The sequence below is a fragment of the Danio aesculapii genome, chromosome 12 (genome assembly GCF_903798145.1).
Source record: "Danio aesculapii chromosome 12, fDanAes4.1, whole genome shotgun sequence".
In the NCBI taxonomy this organism is placed as follows: domain Eukaryota; kingdom Metazoa; phylum Chordata; class Actinopteri; order Cypriniformes; family Danionidae; genus Danio; species Danio aesculapii.
The window spans coordinates 36890914-36904447 of NC_079446.1; the positions used below are offsets into that span (position 1 = coordinate 36890914).

General features: G+C 35.6%; 1 protein-coding gene across 13 annotated transcripts in view; it reads right to left on the reverse strand.

Annotated features, from left to right (window-relative positions):
- camk2g1 (calcium/calmodulin-dependent protein kinase (CaM kinase) II gamma 1) overlaps window positions 1-13534 on the reverse strand; it is a 164185-nt gene that overhangs the window by 52778 nt on the left and 97873 nt on the right. For all 13 annotated transcript variants that reach the window (XM_056469135.1, XM_056469148.1, XM_056469144.1 and 10 more), the window contains exons 7-8: window positions 7055-7157; window positions 912-995 (exon numbers count right to left, since the gene is read on the reverse strand). In XM_056469135.1, the coding sequence (XP_056325110.1) occupies window positions 912-995; window positions 7055-7157 (187 nt within the window). The remainder of the gene's footprint in view (window positions 1-911; window positions 996-7054; window positions 7158-13534) is intronic.

The following is a 13534-nucleotide window of genomic DNA, read 5'->3' on the forward strand; positions in this document are numbered from 1 at the left end:
AAAATAATCTGCCAAGCAAATCCTCAATACTGATTGGCTGCAAAAAAAAGTGGTGGTTTATCTTGGTTAGAATTGGTGTCATTTCTAATTAAATTTCTAAATTTCATTTCTAATCTTAAATCAAGAAGCATTTTCTAGACAAGTTTAGAAATATTGTTTTGTTTTCAGAAATAATAAGTCAAAATAATCTGCCAATACTTGGCAAAATAATAAATAAATTAGAATGCTAGTGGATGTTTATTATAAAAAATGACCAAAATGTTTATTGTACTGACATTTATACAAGGTTTTAAAACTTTTACAACAATCTGAAATGAAATATTTTACAAAATGCTTGCTTACAAATACTGTGATAAAAGTGGAAAAAAGAGGTTAATTTTAGACAAATTTGATGACCAAAAAAAACCAAACAAGAATACATTGTGATTACTATAAAATCTGCAGCCAGATAAAACATGAATTAAATTTGCTCTAAATACTTGACTGTCATAATAAAAAAAATATTGACATATTTAAATGGTAACTCTCACATAAATGTCAACTCTTTAACCTCAGATACACTGATTAGCAGTTCATCACTGGTCAAACCACAAAAACAAAAGCATAGTTTGTTTACATTCGTCCCAATTTTTCGACAGACATCCCCATTTTAAGCCAACTATTATTTGCTTCAATAAAAGCATGCACAGCAAAATACGGAGTTAGCAAACAGGTCTAGAGTGCATTTGCACAATATTTTCTGCTGAGTTCAGCATGAAGGACGAGCAGCAAAAATAGGCTCAGCGCCGAAACTCCACTTGCTTTGCTACGTAACACTGCACTGCGTACTAGTGTGAAAACTGCAACCTGTTAATGCAAGAAACAGAATGAATATGCACGAGGTGATGATTAAGGACCCTGTTGAAACTCACCACAGGCCCAGATGTCCACAGGTTTGCCGTAGGGATCCTTCCTCAACACCTCTGGAGACAGATAACCAGGTGTCCCAGCAAAACCTGCCAAAAAAAAAAAGACAAAATCAGTTGGTTTCTGAACTCTGAGAATAAGATAAAGTGGATGTAAATCGTAGACTCCTGTAGGCAATGAAGCTTAGCTGATTAATATTCTCTGAATTGCTAATAATTTGCATGTGTGAGTGAGGATAGTTTGATCGATGGATGCTGCTATACACCAGGATCATTCAGAGCCAAAATAGTACAATAATGTGGTAGGTGCTGGAAATAGGTGCTTTTTAACATAAGAACTTTACCATGGCATCCATTTTGACCGTTATCACCAAGCGGCAACCTCCCACTCTTCCTCGTGAAGCTAATATGGAAGTAACTGAAACTGCAATTCATCGAAAGTCGCTAGTCCTGGTTCCATAAAAGAGCAAATTTCTATTGAGCCCAATTTTAAAAAGACCAACTTTCCAGCAGAAAAAAGCTGTTTACAACCTGGTACAAAGAACAATTTTGGTTCATATAGCTAATATTACCATTCATGACAACTGTGAGGGGGTGAATTTTTTTATAACTCATCCATTTCCTTTATATTAAGTTATATTCAGCTGGCATAATTAAGGGCGTGGCCATTTGAGTGCTGATTACCGTTACTTCACCTCAGCTGATTCCGGCTGATTAGCCGCTGAACTCAGCTATACATCATATTTTTGCTTTGTTTTATGTGGCTTTACACAGTCAATTGGCTTTTGGGATTATTTTCCAATTATTAGATAATATGGCATGCTGTGTACACTTAATTGTGCTCACAAACCATTCACATGACCTCCATTTCCCAGGTGAGTGAAATTATATACTCATATAACATCTTTATAAATGTATATGTTTTACCCAAGATAATTTATCATTCATATTTTTCTTTAGAACTTGAATGCACTCCAGAATCTGACAGATTGATTAGCTGTAGGCTATTGAACAGTCATCTGAAACATTGTCATACAGTTTTATGCCTGGATTTTATAAATATCCTTGCATTTACTAACACAGACTACATTTCAAGTGTTTGAGAGTTATTTGCATTTTTCTCCTGTACAAAAACATCTTATTCAATGCTTAGTCACTCAAAGTATTACAACAGTGTTTTAAAAGCCTAAAGACTTTATTGATATGGTGTACAACCTAACACATGTGGTCAGAACAAACGATTCGCAGGTATTAATGTATTAAACGTTTCTCCCAAAGAAACCTATCTAAGCAAAATGCCAGCAGCCATCAGCAGCTCCACTGACGCTCCGCCTCTTTGCCAGTGTTTGGTACAAAATGGTGACAGTTGGCCACACCTGCTTGTAGCTTCTTTTGCGCTCTTCAGAATCCTATGGGTGACGTCACAGATACTGCGTCCATATCTTTTACAGTCTATGGTTTTCACAATTTTTGAAAAAACTTGAAATGATGCCCATATAACAGTAGTGAATGTTCTTAAATGTGTGTGTAATTTAGGCATGGCAAGTTTCTTTATACAGCCCATTTCATACACAATGGTAATTCAAAGTGATTTACATAAACAAGATAATCAAATATTGTCATTTTATTCAGATTTTTTTTATTTACGAAACACAAAAGAGTTCTGAGAATTCAGGCCTGTAGCTAGCCCTTTGAAAGGGGTGGTTCTTGTCTCAAAAGAGGAGCTTTTTGCAGTTATTTGCTTCATTTTCAATTAAATTACGAGGTTCAAATATTGCATTTTAGTGACATTTTAAGCACAAATTTTTGTTGGATTTGCTTTTCAGATGGCGATCATACTTTTTGATGCAACAACAATATTTCCCTACATTTTTGTCAAAGTGCTAACCATACTATTTTACCACAAAGTGCTTATTTTTCAAATATTAATTTCTTATCATTGTTTAAAAAAACAAAAACAGTTAGGAATCTGCTAAAACTAGTTTTAAATTAAAAACTGTAGCCTATAGGCAAATAACAAACTGGCCAGCTCATTTCCTCAGTCAGAATATTAGAATAATTAAAAATTAATTTGTCTTAAAGCCTTCTTCTATTGGTTATTTTCACAATTTATGATGGCATTCTGTCAAAAAATGGACAAATGAGCTCGTATAGCAGCCAAATTCTGGACTCTGTCAGAAGGGGGACCATCAGAACCCCCTTTGGCTACGGGCCTGGAATTGACTATTATTATTTCATCAAAGTAAAATTCTTAAATCAAGAAGCATTTTCTAGACAAGTATAAAAATACTGTTTTAATTTCAGAAACAAACAGCTAACAAAGGATGATTTTCATCACAGGTGCCCTTTAAGAGTTTTTTTTTTTCCTTAAACCAACCAAAATAAGCTGCCAAGTAAATTCTCAATTCTGATTGGCTGCACTGCAAAAAAGACTTTTCTTATTTATTTAACATTATTAAATATTATTATATTATTTTAATTTTAATTGAAAAAAGATTTTGCCTCACTTATAGTTCAAATATCTAAAAACTAAATATTCTTAAATCAAAATGCATATTAAAATAATTATTACTTTATTTGTGAAAACACAAGAAAGTTCTGAGAATGGACTATTATTATTTTTTATAATAGGCTATTTGTTTCATGCATGTCCATATTTCCAATATTTTTACTGTATATTGAATGCATATTGCTGATTTTTTTAGCACTTTAATATCCAATTGCATGCTTTATTTGACAAAATAATTTACAGAATAACAATATACTTCAAATTAGTATCTATAATTAGCTACAGCGCCAGGCTCCTTGGTTATCAGTGAACTGATCAAATTGTCTAACTCATTAACATTTTAATTTTGGTTGCCTTGATGTTTATCATTACCTATCCTAAATAATAACACATAAAATAACACATATTTTTTTATTAACGAATTCTGATTCAGGGTTGCTTCCAATACCTCCAGAGTGATTAACAATCTAACAGTCAACATGCACAAAAAAAAAGACAGATTGATGTAAATTCAAAATTTTCTGTCCATCCAAACCTAATTCTAAAACCCAACAAGAAGCTTCAAATGTAAATATGCCCATATTCAGCAATGCTTTGGTCATTCTAATAGTTCTAGAGTTCTAATAGTGGTCTACATACAATTATTCTATTCAGCAGCGTTCCTCTTACTAAACACAGTTGATTTGTACTACAGTCCAAACATAGTTAAAGCTAAATAAAAGGTTGCTGATGCTTGACTGGCACAACAGTAGTAGCAGTATCTCACAGAAGCCACCAGCAGGGGGCCACAAGACCAGAGAGAATCCTGCCTGATGATTTCATCCAGTGAAGACCGCCGCGAAGGAACGTTTTCAGAGCAAAAGGGTTTTCACTGACAGACAGACAGGGATGATGTGTGAAAGCCAAACATGAAATGGGCCGTGGTTGGCATTTAGCACGGCCAGAGAATAAGCCTTTATGGTTATTCCAATCCATTTCAGACCAGAGGTAATGGAGCGGGAAATGTCAAACATCCTTTTGAGATAAGATTAACATTACAAAAGGGAACCAGCATAGTCATGTCATGAAAAAATATAGTAAGTATAGTAGATAATGGTCAAATGTAAAGCAACAGTAGTAAAAACAAGCATAACTGTATTAATGAATTGTCTAAATAGAATCTTAAAGCATTACTATAGCTCTATGGTGGGTTAATCAGTAAAAAGATTAAGTTATACTAAAGATTTGTTCTTCTGCTGAACATTTTAACATATATAGTGTAAAACCTACTGTATCTTTCAGTAAATAAATGATCAATTAAAATGATTTTGAAAACCCATTACTAGAAGTTTGGAAGATCAAACCGATAGAAATGAGCAATGCTACACTGTAAAAAATGTAATGACAAAAAGTTGAGGTCAAATGTTTTTAGGTTGCTTTAACTTATGTTAACTACATTTTTTAAGTTATACAAAGTTTAACTTAATATTTATTGTCAGTTTGATTGTTGTAAGTTGACATGACTAGAAAAGTTAATTTGATTCAACTAAAAAATTTAAGGCAGCAAGAATTTTTTTACAGTGTACTGACTGTTAAGTAGCATTCACAATAGGGTTGGGCGATGTCAACTAATATGGCATCATACAATGTCTAATGTAAAATATCACGATGGACGATGGCATCATCGTCGTAGGCGGCGGTGAATTAATAATTTATGAATAATCAATTAATTCATAATGATTTTATTTATTCATAATGAATTTCTTCAACTACCTGACCTGCATGGTCTTTGTTTAACCCATAACCAAATTATAAATAAATAAAGATAAGTTACAAACAAATTACCACCTGTCAATCACTTTTTCCACAGGACTCTGGCATGAATAGGCAGAGTGATCTGTGTCTTTATCATGGCATCAACAAACTAGTTTGGTAAAAAAAAGGTGCACAACCAACAGGAACCAATCAACAGTATCTGAGGTTTTCGCTAAAATTACTAAGTACAAGCGTGAAAGCAAAAGATTCGACACATTACCTGAGAGATTCAAAAGACCGAAGAGTCGTTAGATAGAGACAAGATTAATTAAACATCACGTTTAACAACTATAGTGTGACACGATCCAGCGGTGATAAACTGTCCTGACGTGCACTGCTCTCTGGGCTGACTGCTGGAGCTCAGACGCTGCAGCGAATGACAGAGTGTGTGTGGTCACGTGATGTGTGTTTTCAGTGGTATAGTGTGTAAGGAAGACATTTCAGAAATGCTAGGTGAAGCATCAGTGTGGACATGGATCATTTTTGTTCTAAAATGCCATTTTGTAAGACGTATTAGTGTAAACGGGGCCTAAATGTGTATTTCTCTCGAGCGGGTTGCTGCTGCGACGAGGGTGGAGCGAAGGATCGCAATGACGACTTAGCATCGTGATGGCTATCGGCCATCAGCATTGGACGATGGCATTGTCTATCGACCTAACTCTAATTCAAACTGTGTTTTACTATATTTTTATGCCGTTAGCAAAATAATTCAGTGATCATAACAATACTGTGCAGCTAAACACTAAATCTAAACACTAAAATCAGACTAAACACTAAATCTGTTTGATGACAAACTCTGTTTCTACAAACACAGATTTTTGAGTACTGCTGTGATCACACTTAAATCAGAAAGTTACTACTATTCTATATTATGTAATGACTGTACTTCTTTGCGTAAAGTCGATACGATTAAATACCTTGGAGCATGGTTTTGATCACATATTAATCACATTGTGAGTAAAGTCCACCTTGGAATTAGTGACTTACATCGCTCTAGACATCATTTTTTAATTAGTGTTCGCAAGAAACTAGCTCTATTTCCAATATTTGATTATTATGATATTGTTTATTAAACTGCATTGAAATTAGATCTTGCTCCTCTTAATACAGCATATAATAGACTTTGCAGATTTGCTCTGGGTTGTTCTTTTTATACACATCATTGTATAATGTATGATCGACTGCAGTGACCATCTTTGCACACAAGACGACATATTCACTGGCTTCAATTTATATTTAAATGTATTTATTTAAAGTATCTTTATTATTTACAACAACATTTTGTATTTTCTTTCTAAATTGTCAAGTTATACATTGCGTTCAGACTTATTTTTGGTTCCTTGTTTTAAAAAATGCATTGGTAAAAGAGGTTTTATTTTTAACGATCCAATAGACTGGAATTATTTACCTGCTAACATTCGATCCATTGCATTATTTAAGGTGTTTAAGCAAACTTTGCTGTCATATTTTACTTTGGCCATCACTTATTTTTCATGAGGATGTTGTTGTTAATGTGGTGATTTGGTTCACTGATCTTTCTGTACTACGTATGTGTATGTATGTATACTACTTCCCCTTTTGTTAATGTTTGTTTTGTTGTTGGTTTTTGGATGCTATGTGTTTTGTTTTTGTCTTCTTGTGTTTTATTATGTGATTGATTAATTGTGAGAGGCTATTGAAAATGAGATGGTACATCTCAAGGAGTTTATAATAATGAATAAATGAAAAAACTTGTTAAAAGTAGATATTTGCAAACTGCAGTCATTTAGGAAAAGGTTTTAGTCCACTTAAAGTCCTTCCGAGTGTAAGTTTGAGATGTAGAAGAGCTGAAGTGATATTTATTTACCAAACCAGGCCTGCTGATCTCCCTGCACCTCAATGGCAAGCCCGAAATCAGCCAGTTTCACTGCAGCTCCTTTCATCTTACTGGCCAACAGCAAGTTCTCAGGCTGTGGAGGAAAGCAGAGGAAGCTTTTAACTCGCTAAACACCCACAAATATTTCAAAAACACACCAAAAAGAGGTTAAAAAGATCCTTTACGATTAACAGTTCCCAGCGTTTGGGGCCTAAAGCTGATTTCTATTGGAGCAATATGCAGAATCAAAGCAACCAGGCATTTTCAATACATTGTAGGTATAAAGGCTGACTTGTACTTCTGCGTCAAGCGTACGCGTATGGTCCGTTTTGTGTTTACCTTATAAGTTGTTGCACATCCGTTGGTTTCCATCTCTGAATGAGCGAGTTTTAGCTACTTGTACATTAAGTCAGCATTCAAAAAAATCAAAACACCTACGAAGAAACTCGACAGAGGAACATAAAAACCTACTGCCAGCTAGCGTTTCGAAGTGTTATTACAGAGCAACAAAAACTGCACGCAGAAGTTTAAATGCACGGCTATGCACAAGGCATGCACCGTGGGTCACACCGATTACTTAACGCAGAAGTATAAATCAGCCTTATCAAGACACTCTACAAAGCTGAGAGATTTAAATGTACGCAAATGCACAGCTATGAACTTATCTACTGTAAAGTCTGCATGAACCAGAAGCTGCGACCGTTTTTTTTTGTATTGTGACGCAGTTCGCAGAGAAACTAAATATTAAATGAGAAAACTGTGGGTGTGGCTTGTTTTTTCTTCTGCAAGCTGATTGGATGTAGCAAAGTAGGCTTTTTATACTGAACGATTAGGAAAGGGGTTTCAGGAGAGTTATTACAACCTAACAGACGCCTCCTCTTCTTCTTTTCAGTTTGTTGTCAAAACTTAAAGCTGGAGAAGCGTGGTTAAGTATGTTAGCCATGCCCAATACCTCAGACAGACATAATCTGAGAAATGAATTAAAAACAAACAGGAAGTGTATTTTCAGACAAAGTCCCTTTAAGGCAAGTCATTTCACGCGGCGGACATCTTTAAAACGCTTCGCGGGCTGTATGCTCGGGCATTCTGTCTGAATGGGGAAACATCAAATTCTCCAAAACTGCTCGCCAAGCTTACGATTAAATTTCATATTAGGAATCACCAATTTTATTTATTATTTATTTATTGCCACGTCAGTAACGTATTGCTATTTCATGGCAAAATGGAAATACATAAAATACTACATGATAAAACAGATTCGTATTACACTAAAAAAGTTCCTTGGACAAATATTTAAATTATAAATAGATAAAATTCACACAAAAAAATTATTCAAAGTTAAATATGATTTTTCAGTTCAATTTTTGATCAATATTTTAAGACTTTTCCTGGTGGTACCTTTTTAAAAATGTCCATCAAAGTACTTTCCTTATAAAAATTGTCTAATGGAATTTAAACTTCTACATTCCAACAAAATAAGTTTTATGGTAAGAGCAGCCAGGCAGTAATTACATTTAAGTGATTCTTCGTTATTCAGTAAATATAAATGTGTCAACCTAGAATGTCCAATTCGACATCTAGTATAGACCATCTGATCATGCCTGGTCTCAAAATTAAAATGTGCTAAATGTCTTTCATTTATTTTCGGATTAATTTCATGTAATTTATTATTTATGCAGTTGTCATTCCCTTTGCCATGTTTCGTTTATGTACAAATTGATTGTGGGTTTCAAGTCCTCAGGAGGAATTAAACATTGGGTCATAGGAATCACCAATAAAATTAAACAACAACTGTATCTTCAGTGTCATTTCTAAACGTCTGCAGAAACTCACGTCTAGTTCGAGCCCCTCCCTCGGAGTATCATCAGTCTATAGGGATTGATGATTTGCTACTGTACTAGAAAGCGGGCTTCAATCACCCAATTAGCAATCGATGATTGGCTCCTGTACTAGTAGGAGGGGCTTCAGTTGCCGTATTGACCGTTACACTTTTCCACATTCAAAACTACGAGTGACATGTCTTGTGTATTATATAGTCTTTGTTTCAGATTTTAATTTTAGATCACAAGAGCAAGTTTTTTTTTTTTTCTTAATGACATGCACAGACGAATTAATCATCCCAAAACTAGCAATGTCTAACAATATCATGAGCTAACAATATCATACCAAAATCATTGGTTTTGATTTAATTTGTACTTTAAAGCCAGTGTGAAATCAAAATTTACAATGTTTATTTTGTTAGCGCACTGTTATTCTTCAGGCTAACAAATAATCTGTGCAGGTTAATCCAGAGAAAAAAAAAAGTTTGTATTGGTAATCTTTAATCAAATTTCCTTCCATGTTTGTAATAGTGGTCCTCTGTTGATGACAGTTTAAGCCACAATATTCTTAATCACAACCCTCTTAAGGTTATTCCACACAGAATCTGAAAATTCGCCTGTCATTTTCGCACGTTAAAAAATAGATTTGACCTCACATTGCGTCAATCGTAACTTTCGGCGTCATACATTTTTTTTACCTGGTTCGATTATTTCCACTTTTCGTATGCGAAAAACCACTTTGGGGTATTTTGACAGCTCAGAGCCACCGTACAAGTGGAAAAACTAAATACAGAATGCCGTCACTTGAGCTACAGAAGGCTTTATGACAAACACAGTGCATAAGATAGAGACTGACTGAGAACCCCTATATGCTAGATTCAGTGACTGCCTCTGCCCTGCTGCTGTTTGGTGTTTGTGTGTGTGTGTGTCCTTACATTTGATGTACTGCTCATAGACATTATAATAGAAAGCACAGTTCACTTTCGGTCCGTTGCCTCGACACGTCAATATGGCCACCATCTATTATTATGTCTATAGGTACTGAAACTATGTTCAGGATTTGTTTATGTACGTGAATGTGTGGAGTATCTCAAGCAATGTATCAAAATTCCACTGATTTCCTGAAGTAAACTTTGCATTTCGTGATAATCGTAGTGCAGCTTTTGAGCTGAACTCTCCTTCCTCTCTATGTACACTAGTATTAAATGGATATAACATGTATCACTACAAACTGAACTACACTGTTCCAATTTACTATGACCTTTCATGTGAAGCTGCTTTGACACAATCTACATTGTAAAAGCGCTATACAAATAAAGGTGAATTGAATTGAATGTAGCCTAATTCTCTTTCTATTTCTACTTCTACTTTGGAGGAGAGAGGAGAACAAAGTATCACTTCTTGAACTGTCTTTGAAATGTTTTGCCTTTTTTCATTATTAATTAATACGCATCAGACTCGATGTACAAGGTTTGTGCCAAATTTTTTGTATATTTTTTAGACTTTTTTGTATTTATTTTGGTCTTCAGTGAGCAAAGACATTTACCGTTAGTTTGCTATGAGGGAATGATGTGCAAAAAGAAAGCCCCACCCGCTACTCAATATTCTGTTTCAGTTGGAAGTACATCAACATCCTGAAATTAAAGTCTCAGCAACTTCCTGTTCACATCGGGACTTTAAGAATTGGTAATATTTGCAAGAATGACCCTCATTACTGTACAAGTAATAAAATCCCAAGGTGGTTTTAATTGATATTCCTTTTAATTCAAGTAAAATATGACAGACAGAAATTCCCTGGGATCATTAGGGCATGTTGTAAACCAGCAATCTGCAGTCAGTGTGAAAATCTATTAGACAACTAAGAGACAACAGCAGTAGATGTGCATATGAACAGGTGTTTTTACTACACCAGCCCAACCAGCTTAGGAGAACACTACCAATTTTGAGGGGGTCAAAGATCACTTCACAAGGAATTAAGTTCATACAAGGCTTACAGGTTAAGCACATGTGAACTGTGTTTGCTTTACTACCACATTTACGCCAAGCAAACATTTAAGTGCATCTTCTGTGGTTTTGTCAGTGCTCCAAATTTGATAGCAAACAGAGATGTGCATTAATATCCAGTAGTTTCAAGTACACACCCTTAGTGAAGAGGCCTAGAAAAATATATTAGGCACAATGGCAGACTTTAACACTAAAATATAGGCTGGTAAAGTCGATTTCCTCTCGCTTTCCTCAATGCACAACTCAACAGGCTTGATTTATTAGCTGCCGCACATTTATCTTCTCAACACACAGAGTTCATCCTCTAGTTTTACATGCAAGAGCAGAATTTAAATGCATCAGTTATGAGGATGCAGGGAAATTTATGCCCATAGGTGTGAATCTCACGCTCTCCCTCATTAAACGCACGGACTACAAATGAGGAATGGAGAGGCTGGCGCTGCCCCCTCCCGAATCCCTCCGTCTCACAGGCAGTACCAGCAACAGTTGGCGTATCACGTTCTTCTCTATGGCAACCAGCCTGGGCACATCACTACTGTTCAGCATTGGGCTCACATACACATGGGGGAGGGCAGTGTATGTGACTAATGCACAATAGGAGGACATGATAAAACTGTGTGCGTCTGTCTGCATTATCAATGACACTGGCACTGTCGAATGAACACATGGACTTGTGACATATCCACATGCATTGCAGTGGAAAATAATGAAAACGTTAAGTAGTGTGGTCCAGGAAAAAATATATACAGTTAAACCAGAAGTTTACATACACTCTAAAAAAGGAACAACCATTTTTTTTTAAATGTCTGACGGTAAATCATACTATTAGGTCTGTTAGGAATACCTAAATGATTTACATTTGCTAAAATGTCAGAATAATGAGAGATTTTTTAATTAATTTCTAGACAGTCAAATGTTTTCTTGGTATTTTTTAGCTTTGCTTTTAAACTGAATAACTTTGGTCAGATGTTTTGGGTATCCGCCCACAAGTTCTCACAATAGTTTGCAGGAATTTTGGCCCATTCCTCCTGACAGAACTAATGTAAGCGAGTCAGATTTGTAGGCTTGCTCGCACAAGCTTTTTCAACTCTGCCCACAAATTTTTCTATAGGATTGAGATCAGGGCTTTGTGATCCACAAACATTTGCCACTCCAAAACATTAACTCTGTTGTCCTTAAAGCACATTTTAACTAATTTGGCAGTATGCTTAGGGTCATGATCTGTTTGGAAAGCCCATTTGTGGCCATGTTTTAATTTCCTAGCTGATATCTTGAGATGTTGCTTCAGTATTTCTACATAATGTTCTTTCTTCATGATGCCATCTATGCTGTGAAGTGGACTAGTCCCTCCTGCTACAAAACAGCTCCACAACATGATGCTGCAGCTCCCCTAACTTCACAGTTGGGATGTGGTTCCTAAGCTTGTAAGCTTTCCCCTTTGTCCTCCAAATGTAAATTGGTCATTATGGACAAACAGTTCAATTTTAGTTCCATCAGACCACAGGACATGTCTCCAAAAATTTGTCTTTTTCCCAGTGTAATTTTGCTAATTGTAATCTGACTTTTCTTGTTGATTCTGGCTTGTTGATTTTCCCATGTTGTCACACGAGGAAGCAGTGTGTTTGAGGTTTTCCTTGAATACTATTCTATAGTTGTGCCTCCAATTAACTCAAATGTTGTCAATTAGCCAATCAGAAGCTTCCAAAACCTTGACACCATCATCTGAGCTTTTTCAGAGGCATAATAATCTTATTGTATGTAAACTTTTGACTTTAAAAATTTCTCCAAAAATATCTCTCTCATTATTCTGCTATTAAGCATAACAGAAACTAATCTGATAATCCTAACTTACCTAAAAAGAGAAAAAGTTTACATTAACATAATTTTTTTTTAATGGTCATGTGCCTTTTTATACAGTGTATGTAAACTTCTGGTTTCAAATTGTATATATATATATATATATATATATATATATATATATATATATATATATATATATATTTCTCTCAAGCCATACATTGTAGCACCAAGTCTTTTGCAAAAGTGATTCCATGATCCGGATGGGAGTAAGGTTTAGGGTTGTGAGTTTAACAGAGGCCGGCTGTGGGAGCAAACCTCACAAGTGACCTCTTTGGTAGAACTCTCCAAGATGCAAGCAGGATTTCATACAGGTTCAAACTGGCAATGTGCTCAAGAGAGTCGAATTGGAGCGCTCAACTGCTGCATTGCTAACTGATGAATTAAAATCTTGTTAAATTGTTAATGTGCATGCCTCCCATACCAAAGAGGGCAGAGAATCAGAGCAGTCTGAGTTAGGGATGCCACGATTGATCGGCCGAAGATCGGTATCGACCAATAATCACCTTTCATTACTCGACTGGTACTCGCCAATCTGACCAATCTCATAAACCAATCACAGGTGTTTGTTTATGACTTTACAAGCACAAAGACGCACGTGCATCCTCGTATATTGTACATAGCCTACAGCAGCCGCAACAAGTGAGGAGGAAAATGATCTCCAGTCGCTCCAGTCACAACAGCTAAAATACATACAGATGCAGTGCAACCTGTTTACATATTGGAGGTGGTTGGACCTAAAATCTGCAGAGCTGTGGCCCTCCAGGAATTGAGTTTGAGACATTGGAGT